Source organism: Lutra lutra, chromosome 11, assembly GCF_902655055.1.
Source record: "Lutra lutra chromosome 11, mLutLut1.2, whole genome shotgun sequence".
In the NCBI taxonomy this organism is placed as follows: domain Eukaryota; kingdom Metazoa; phylum Chordata; class Mammalia; order Carnivora; family Mustelidae; genus Lutra; species Lutra lutra.
In genome coordinates, this window is record NC_062288.1 from 11153191 (window position 1) to 11163111 (window position 9921).

The window sequence follows — 9921 nt, forward strand, 5'->3', positions numbered from 1 at the left end:
CCCTGGACCGTGAGATTGTGACCTGAGCCAAAATCAAGAGCAGGTCACTTAACTGACTGAGCCAGCAAGGTGCCCCTATCCTTCCTTATCTCTAATAAAATGTTTATAGCTAAAAATTTTCTCTAAGAAATGTTTTGGATTTATTCAACAAGTTTTAAAGTGTTTGTATTAAGTTTAAAATTCTAAATGTGTATTTTAAATATCATTCAGTTTGTACTTTACAATATGATCTCTACATTTACATATGCATTATTTGGAAGCACATTAAAAAATTTCCATATGAATAGTTTTTTCTTAGTTTTTCTTTTTAATTTGTAAATTAATTGCATTTCTGCCAAGAAACATAATCTGGGGCTTGAAGCTCGGCCGCCATCACGAACGACACAGTAACTATCCAGACCAGGAAGTTCATGACCAACCGACTACTTCGGCGCAAACAAATGGTCATTGATGTCCTTCATCCTGGAAAGGCAACAGTACCTAAGACAGAAATTCAGGAAAAACTAGCCAAAATGTACAAGACCACACCAGATGTCATATTTGTATTTGGATTCAGAACCCATTTTGGTGGTGGCAAGACAACTGGCTTTGGCATGATTTATGATTCCTTGGATTATGCAAAGAAAAATGAACCCAAACATAGACTTGCAAGACATGGTCTGTATGAGAAGAAAAAGACCTCAAGAAAACAGTGAAAAGAACGCAAGAACAGAACGAAGAAAGTCAGGGGGACTGCGAAGCCAATGTTGGTGCTGGCAAAAAGTGAGCTGCAGATTGGACAACAGAAGGAGTAAAGATACTGCCGTGGCTCTATCTGTGGGGATTGTGCAGATTTTTCATGAGAGGATTAATAAACTAAGAATGTTAAAAAAAAGAAACACAATCTGGATATAACAAATCTGTTTACATTTTCTTTTTTTTAAATTTTTTTTAAGATTTTATTTATTTATTTGACAGACAGAGATTACAAGTAGTCAGAGAGGCAGGCAGAGAGAGAGGAGGAAGCAAGCTCCCTGCTGAGCAGAGAGCCTGATGTGGGGCTCGATCCCAGGACTCTGAGATCATGACCTGAGCCGAAGGCAGAGGCTTTAACCCACCGAGCCACCCAGGCGCCCCTGTTTACATTTTCTTTTCTTTCTTTTTTTTTTTTTTAAAGATTTTATTTATTTATTTGACAGACAGAGATCACATGTAGGCAGAGAGGCAGGCAGAGAGAGAGAGAGAGGAGGAAGCAGGCTCTCCACTGAGCAGAGAGCCGATGCGGGGCTCGATCCCAAGACCCTGAGATCATGACCTGAGCCGAAGGCAGAGGCTTTAACCCACTGAGCCACCCAGGTGCCCCTGTTTACATTTTCTTAAGAGCTTAATATATAATACTTTAATAAATGCTCTGATGTATATAGAGTATACAGAAAATGTGTACTTTAATTATTGAGTACCCAGTTTCTATCTATTTATCTATTAATTTATTTACCTCAAGCCTGTAAACTGTGTTGTTCAAATTCTCTGTGTTTTTACTATTTGGGGGGTCATGTCAAGTTTTTCCCACTGTGATAGCGAATATGTCTGTTTCTCTTCATATGTTTTTACAATTTAAACTTTTATATTTGAGGTAGTAGGGGACAGAAAATTTGGTAATTTGAAATTTTTATCACCAGGAAGCAACTCTTTCATTCTCCAATAAATAACCTTATGTAAGCATTGATTTTATTTGAAATTAATATAACTACACCTGCTTTCTTTTGGTTACTGGTTTAGTACTTTTCCCCTTTTTTAATATTATTAATACATGATGTATTATTTGTTCCAGGGGTACAGGTCTGTGAATCTTACAAAGTTTCAAGCATTCACTATAGCATATACCCTCCCCAATGTCCACCACCCAGCCACCCCATCCCTCCCACTTCCTCCCCTCCAGCAATCCTCAGTTTGTTTCCTAAGATTCAGAGTCTCTTATGGTTTGTCTTCCTCTCTGGTTTCATCTTGTTTCATTTTTCCCTCCCTTCCACTATGATCCTCTGTCTTATTTCTCAAATTCTTCATATCAGTGACATCATATGATAATTGTCTGTCTCTGATTGACTTATTTTGCTTGGCCTAACACTCTCTAGTTCCATTCACGTCATTGCAAATGGCAAGATTTCATTTCTTTTGAAATGTATTTGCATAATGCATAGTATTCCATTGTATATATATACCACTTCTTATTTATCTATTCATCTGTTGATGGACATCTAGGCTCTATCCATTGTTTGGCTATTGTAGACATTGCTGCTATAAACATTCAGGTGCATGTGCCCCTTCGGATCACTACATTTATATCTTTAGGGTAAATACCCAGTAGTGCAATTGCTGGATCATAGGGTAGCTCTATTTTCAACTTTTTGAGGAATCCCCATACTGTTTTCCAGAGTGGCTGCACCTGCTTGCATTCCCATGAGCAGTGTAAGAGGGTTCCCCTTTCTCCACATCCTCACCAACACTTGTCATTTCCTGATTGGTTAATTTTAGCCATTCTGACTGGTGTGAGGTGGTATCTCACTGTGGTTTTGATTTGTATTTCCCTGATGCCGAGTGATGTGAAGCACTTTTTCATGAGTCTGTTGGCCATCTGGGTGTCTTCTTTGCAGAAATGTCTGTTCATCTACCCGCTTCTTGACTGGATTATTTATTCTTTGGGTGTTGAGTTTGATAAGTTCTTTATAGATTTTGGATACTAGCCCTTTATCTGGTATGTCATTTGCAAACATCTTCTCCCATTCTGTTGATTGTCTTTTGGTTTTCTTGACTGTATCCTTTGCTGTGCAAAAGCTTTTGATCTTGATGAAGTCTCAATAGTTCATTTTTGCCCTTGCTTCCTTTGCCTTTGGGGATGTTTCTAGGAAGAAGTTGCTACGGCTGAGGTAAAAGAGGTTGCAGCCTGAGTTTCTCCTCAAGAATTTTGATGAATCGATTTCTGCCTCACATTGAGGTCTTTCATCCATTTTGAGTCTATTTTCGTGTGTGATATAAGGAAATGGTCCAGTTTCATTCTTCTGCATGTGGCTGTCCAATTTTCCCAACACCATTTGTTGAAGAGACTTGTCATTTTTCCACTGGACATTCTTTCCTGCTTTGTTGAAGATTAGTTGACCATAGAGTTGAGGGTCTATTTCTGGGCTCTCTATTCTGTTCCATTGATCTATGTATCTGTTTTTGTGCCAGTACCATACTGTCTTGATGATTACAGCTTTAATAGAGCTTGAAGTCTAGAATTGTGATGCCACCAACTTTGGCTCTCTTTTTCAACATTCCTCTGGCTATTTGAGTTTTTTTCTGGTTCCATATAAATTTTAGGATTATTTGTTCCATTTCTTTGAAAAAAGTTGATGGTATTTTGATAGGGATTGCATTAAATGTGTAGATTGCTTTAGGTAGCATAGACATTTTCAAAATATTTGCTCTTCCAATCCATGAACATGGAACGTTTTTCCATTTCTTTGTGTCTTCTTCAATTTATTTAATGAGTACTCTCTAGTTTTCTGAGTACAGAAACTTTGCCTCTTTGGTTAGATTTATTCCTAGGTAACTTATGGTTTTGTAATATGGTTTTGAAATTGTAAATGGGATCAACTTCTTAATTTCTCTTTCTTCTGTCTTATTGTTGGTATATAGAAATGCAGCTGGGGGCGCTTGGGTGGCTCAGTGGGTTAAGCCTCTGCCTTCGGATCCCGGGCTTCTGGGATCAAGCCCTGCATCAGGCTCTCTGCTCAGCAGGGAGCCTGCTTCCCTTCCTCTCTCTCTGTCTGCCTCTCTGCCTACTTGTGATCTCTGTCTGTCAAATAAATAAATAAATAAACTCTTAAAAAATAAAAAGAAATGCAACTGATTTCTGTGCACTGATTTTATATCCTGACGCTATACTGAATTCCTCTATGAGTTTTAGCAGTTTTGGAGTGGAGTCTTTGGGTTTTCCACATAAAGTATTATATCATCTGCAAAGAGTGAGAGTTTGACTTCTTCTTTACAGATTTGGATGCCTTTTATTTGTTTTTGTTGTCTATTTGCTGAGCCTAGGACTTCTAGTACTATACTGAATAGCAGTGGTGATAGTGGACAGCACTGCCGTGTTCCTGACCTTAGGGGAAAAGCTCTCAGTTTTTCCCCATTGCGAATGATATTTGCTGTGGGTTTTTCACAGATGACTTTTATGATACTGAGCGATATACCCTTTATCCCCACATTGTGAAGAGTTTTGATCATGAAAAGAATGCTCTACTTTTTCAAATGCTTTTTCAGTGTCTATTGAGAGTATCATATGGTTCTTATTCTTTCTTTTATTAATGTATTGTATCACATTGATTTGCGGGATGTTGAACCAATCTTGCAGCCCAGGAATAAATCCCACTTGGTCGTGGTGAATAATCCTTTTAATGTACTGTTGAATCCTATTGGCTAGTATTTTGGTGAAGCTTTTGCATCCATGTTCATCAGGGATATTGGTCTATAATTCTCCTTTTTGATGGGGTCTTTGTCTGGTTTGGGGATCAAGGTAATGCTGGCCTCATAAAATGAGTTTGGAAGTTTTCCTTCCATTTCTATTTCTTGGAAAAGTTTCAGGAGAATAGGTATTAATTCTTCTTTAAATGTTCGGTAGAATTCCTTTGGGATTCCATCTGGTCCAGGACTCTTGTTTTTTTGGGAGATTTTTGATTACTGCTTCAATCTCCTTACTGGTTGTGGGTCTGTTCAGGTTTTCCATTTCTTCCTGGTGCAGTTTTGGTAGTGTATATGTCTCTAGGAATGCATCCATTTATTCCAGATTGTCAAATTTGCTGGAATATGGTTGCTTATAATATGTTCTTATAATTGTTTGTATTTCTTTGGTGTTGGTTGTGATCGCTCCTCTTTCATTCCTGATTTTATTAATTTGGGTCATTTCTCTTTTCTATTTGCTAACTCTGGCCAGGGGCTTATCGATCTTATTAATTCTTTCAAAGAACCAGTTCCTAGTTTTGTTTATCTGTTCTACTGTTCTTTTGGCTTCTATTTCATTGATTTCTGCTCTGATCTTTTTTATTTCTTTTCTCCCACTGGGGTTAACCTTTATTTGCTGTACTTTCTCCAGCTCCTTTAGGTGTAGGGTTAGGTTGTGTATTTGAGACCTTTCTTATTTCTTGAATAAGGCTTGTATTGTTATATACTTTCCTCTCAGGACTACCTTTGCTGCATCCCAAAGTTTTTGAACAGTTGTGTTTTCATTTTCATTTGTTTCCATGAATATTTTAAATTCTTTAATTTCCTGGTTGACCCATTCATTCTTTAATGATCATTAGCTTCCATGTATTTGAGTTCTTTCTGAAGTTCCTCTTGTGGTTGAGTTCTAGTTTCAAAACATTGTGGTCTGAAAATATTCAGGGAATGATCCCAATCTTTTGGTACTGGCTGAGACCTGATTTATGACCCAGGATGTGATCTATTGTGGAGAATGCTCCATGTGAATTAAGGAATGTGTATTCTGTTGTGTTGGGATGGAATGTTCTGAATATATCTGTGATGCCCATCTGGCCCAGTGTGTCATTTAAAATCTTTATTTCCTTGTTAATCTTTTGCTTAGGTGATCTGTCCATTTCCTTGAGGGGGTGGGTCTTAAAGTCCCTTACTATCATTGTATTATTGTTGATGTGTTTCTTTGATTTTGTTATTAGTTGATTTATATGGTTGGCTACTCCCATGTTAGGGGTATAGATATTTAAAATTGTTAGATCTTCTTGTTGAACAGACCCTTTAAGTATGATATAGTGTTCTTCCTCATCTCTTATTATAGTATTTGGCTTAAAATCTAATTAGTCTGATTTAAGGATTGGCACCCCAGCTTTCTTTAGATGTCCATTAGCATGGTAAATTATTTTCCACCCCCTTACTTTAAATCTGGAGGTGTCCTTGGGTCTAAAATGAGTTTCTTGTAGACAATGGGTCTTGGGTTTTTTTTTTTTTTATCCATTCTGATATGTGTCTTTTTATTGGGACATTTAGCCCATTTATGTTCAGGATAACTATTGAAAGAGATGAATTTAGTGCCATTGTATTGTCTGTAAGGCAACTGTTACTGTATATTGTCTCTGTTCTCAAAAGTCTATGCAGTCTATGTTTCTTTTAGTCTCTCTCTTTGCTTACAGAACCCCTTTCAATATTTCCTGTAGGGCTGGTTTGGTGTTTGCAAATTCATTTAGTTTTTGTTTGTCCTGGAAGCCTTTTATTTCTCCTTTTATTTTCAATGACAGCCTAGCTGGATATAATATTCTTGGCTGCATAATCTTCTCACTTAGTGCTCTGAATGCATCATGCCAGTTCTTTTCTGGCCTACCAGGTCTCTGTAGTTAGGTCTGCTGCAAATCCAATATTCCTACCATTGTAGGTTACAGACCTCTTGTACTGAGCTGCTTTCAGGATTGTATCTTTGTTTCTAAGACTTATAAGTTTTACTATTAGTTGACGGGGTGTTGACCTATTTTTTTGATTTTGATTTTGAGGGGAGTTGTCTGTGCATCTTGGATTTTGATGTCTGTTTTTTCTCTAAATTAGGTAAGTTCTCTGCTATAATTTGCTCCAGTATTCCTTCTGCCCCTCTCTTTCTTCTTTTTCTGGGATCCCAATTATTCTAATATTGTTTCATCTTATGATATCACTTATCTCCTGAATTCTCCCCTCATGATTCAGTAGTTGCTTATCTCTCTTTTTCTCAGCTTCTTTATTCTTCATCATTTGGTTTTCCATACCACTTATTCTCTACTCTGCCTCATTTATCCTAGCAATAGGAGCCTCCATTTTTTAATTGCATCTCATTAATAGCTTTTTTAATTTCAAATTGGTTAGATTTTAGTTATTTCTCCAGAAAGCAGTTCTCTAGTATCTTCTATGGTTTTTTGAAGCCCAGCTAGCATCTTTCTAACAGTCATTCTGAACTGCAGTTCTGACATAGTACTAGTGTCCATATTGATTAGGTCCCAAGCAGTTGGTACTTCCTCTTGTCCTTTTTTGGAGAGTGAGTTTTTATGCCTTGCCATTTTGTTCAGAGAAGAATAGATGAATGAGAGAACAAGATTTTAAAACGGTAATAATGACTCCAGAAAAAATATACACTAACCAAATCAGAAGAGACCTGAAACAGGGTGGGGGGGAGAAGAAAGGGGGGGAAAAAAAAGTATGATTAGACTGGTGAATAAAGAGAGCCACACAGTTGATTTTGTTCTGTTAGAAGAAACTGCCTCCCAAAATTTTAAAGAAAGAAAGAAAGAAAGAAGAAAGAAAGAAAGAAAAAAAATATATGAATAAGAGTAAACATGGTGAAAGGTGAAGGACTGTAAAGATGAAAATTTAAAAAAGATTTTAAAAAAGGAATTGAAAAGATGAGAAGTGGGTTGAAAAAATAAAATAAAAAGGAGAGAAGGTGATCAGGCTGGAGACTAGAACAAAGCCATAAGCTAGACTTATGGTATATTTTGGTTAGAGGAAACTGTATCCCAGAATTTTAAAGAAAGAATAACTTATATGTATACAAAAAATAAGTTTAAATACAATGAAGGGATAGAATATGATTATAAAAATGAAAATTAAAAAAGATTTTTAAATAGGTATTGATAAGATAAAATAGTTAAAATAGGTTAAAATAGGAAATAGGAAAAATTAAAAAAAATAGAACAAGTAAAAAATAATGAAAATTTAAAAAATTTAACTGTGAAAGACTAAAGAATCATGGGAAAAAAGCTATGAATTCTATGTGCTGTATTCCCCTAGCTTTGAAGTTTTGCAGTTCTCACTGATCAGTAAACTTGGTCTTGGCTGCATGTTCTTGCTGATCATCCGGGGGAGGGGCTGTTGCAGTGATTTTCAAATGCCTTTGCCAGAGGCGGAATTGCAACGCCTTTGCTAGGGGCCAGGCTAAGTAATCTGCATGGTTTTGGTCTCCGGAGCTTTTTTTCCCTGAATGCTTTCCATAGAGCTTTGGAGGATGGCAATGAAGATGGTGGCCTCCCAATCTCCGGCCCAGAGGAGCTGAAATCTTGGGGCCCAATCTTCAGTGTGCCCTCAGAGAAAAGCAGTCAATCCCTCCCATCTCCCTAGTCTCTGGCCGCACTCTGAGCTCACCCAGCCTGTTACTGTGCATTTCTATTTCTGGTGCATGGCCCTGTTTGGAGTCTCCAAACCCAGCAGATTCCTGTCACATTGCTTCTCCCGGAGGAGGAAGGTGAGTCTCCCCGGATCTGCCACTTGTGGGGTCCCTGCTCAAAGAATAGTGGTCCAACTGTGTCTTGAATCATGGTTTAAGGTAACCCCAAGCTGAGAGTTCACTCCTTGGTTCTGTCTCCACAGCCAGCTTCCCTGCTCCAATACCTAGGAGCTCTGCCACTTCAGACACCCCTGGTCTTTCTGTGACCTGAAGGGTCCTGAGACTGCACTGTTGCCATGAGGAGTCCACCCTCCCCTTAGCCACTGGAGCAATGTCCCTTTTTGGAGCAAACTTTTAGAAGTTCCAATTTTGTGCTCTGTTGCTCTCTCACTTGCCGGGAGCCTGACCCTCCCCCACAGTCTATCTTCCCATATATCGCCTCAGATTCACTTCTCAACACGTCCTACCTTCCAGAAAGTGGTTGTGTTTCTGTTCTTAGAATTGCTGCTATTCTTCTCTTCAATCTTCTGTTGAGTTTGTAGGCATTCAGAATGGTTTGATAACTACTTAGCTGAATTCCTGGGACCAGATGAAATTTAGGTCTCATACTCCCCTGCCATCTTGTTCCTCTCCCCACTACTTTTATTCTATCCTTTTGCATTTGTTATGTAGTACACTAGGATTTCTTCCCATGATCTTTCAGATGTCTATTTTCCCTAAAGTCAACAGTTATCTTTAAAAAATTTTTGTTTGGTTTAATACAATGTATCATTTGCACACATCTCAATTTTCATAATTAACTAAATCACCTGTAAACAGATTAGACATATATTTCCCCCTTTTTGGAGCCCTCTTTCTTGGAAGCCTCAGACCTGCTTTAGAATGTGCTGATTACCCTCTGGGTCCACTCCTGTCATTGAAAGTTTAGGACCTCCTTTCACCATCATCTTGTGAATTTCTTTTGCTTCTTTCTTAAGTTAGAAACTGTTTCATGGATTCAATTTCTGCCTAGCTTTTGACCATCCTCATTGATTTTGGGATAAAATGGTAGATGATTGAATTTGCCCCTAGAGATTCACTCTCCATACTTTTCTACTCCACTTTGGCCCTAGGAGGCTAGTTTCATGCACTGCATCAACTTCTCGCCCTCTGGTTTCTAAATGGTATAGGCTAGTGGGAAACATGAGCAGGAGCTCAGAGGGGAATAATGTCAGAGCTGTCTTCCTTTCTTCCTAATCTCCACTGGTTGCCTATGTTCCTTTACTGAAGTTTATAAGCTCCTCTCCACAGCCTTTACCAAAGTTAAAGCTATTCTTTTGGAGTTCTGGTAAACACTGCCTCCCATGGTCATTAGGGCCAAGGGGTGGTAATTGTTCTGTATCATTTTTAGGACAAGAATGCTTCACCACACCTAGCTGCATGCCCACCTTAGACATGATTTCACTACTTTTCAGTGTTCCTGCTGGCAAACTGATGGATGACATAGGCTTTACTGGTTTCCTGAGAAAGTGTGCATGGGAAGCAAACATTTTACATACTGAATGTTTAAAATAGTTTATCCTACCCTCACAGTAGAATAATAGTTTGATTGTTATGTAATTCTGGGTTTCAGTTTTTCTTCAGAATATTGAAAACCTATTTCACTGTTTTCTTGGTTCCAATATTGTTTTTAGGAGGTAAATTCTTAAGATCTTCATCCTCCATGTATAGAAATTTCATAATGTGAGGTATTGCTGTCAATTTTCATTTTTTTGGATGGTAACTTTCAATTG

General features: G+C 38.0%; 1 protein-coding gene across 1 annotated transcript; it reads left to right on the top strand.

The window, feature by feature from the left end:
- The first annotated feature begins 356 nt into the window (after positions 1 to 356).
- LOC125080800 (40S ribosomal protein S24-like) lies at positions 357 to 714 on the top strand. The gene has a single exon (XM_047694904.1). It carries the CDS (start codon positions 411 to 413, stop codon positions 693 to 695), a length of 285 nt encoding a protein of 94 aa, XP_047550860.1. The 5' UTR covers positions 357 to 410; the 3' UTR covers positions 696 to 714.
- Positions 715 to 9921: the final 9207 nt, after the last annotated feature.

What these genes read in the sequence shown, in the direction of transcription:
- LOC125080800 (XM_047694904.1), top strand. Translation starts at nt 411, where the DNA reads ATGACCAACCGACTACTTCGGCGCAAACAAATGGTCATTGATGTCCTT.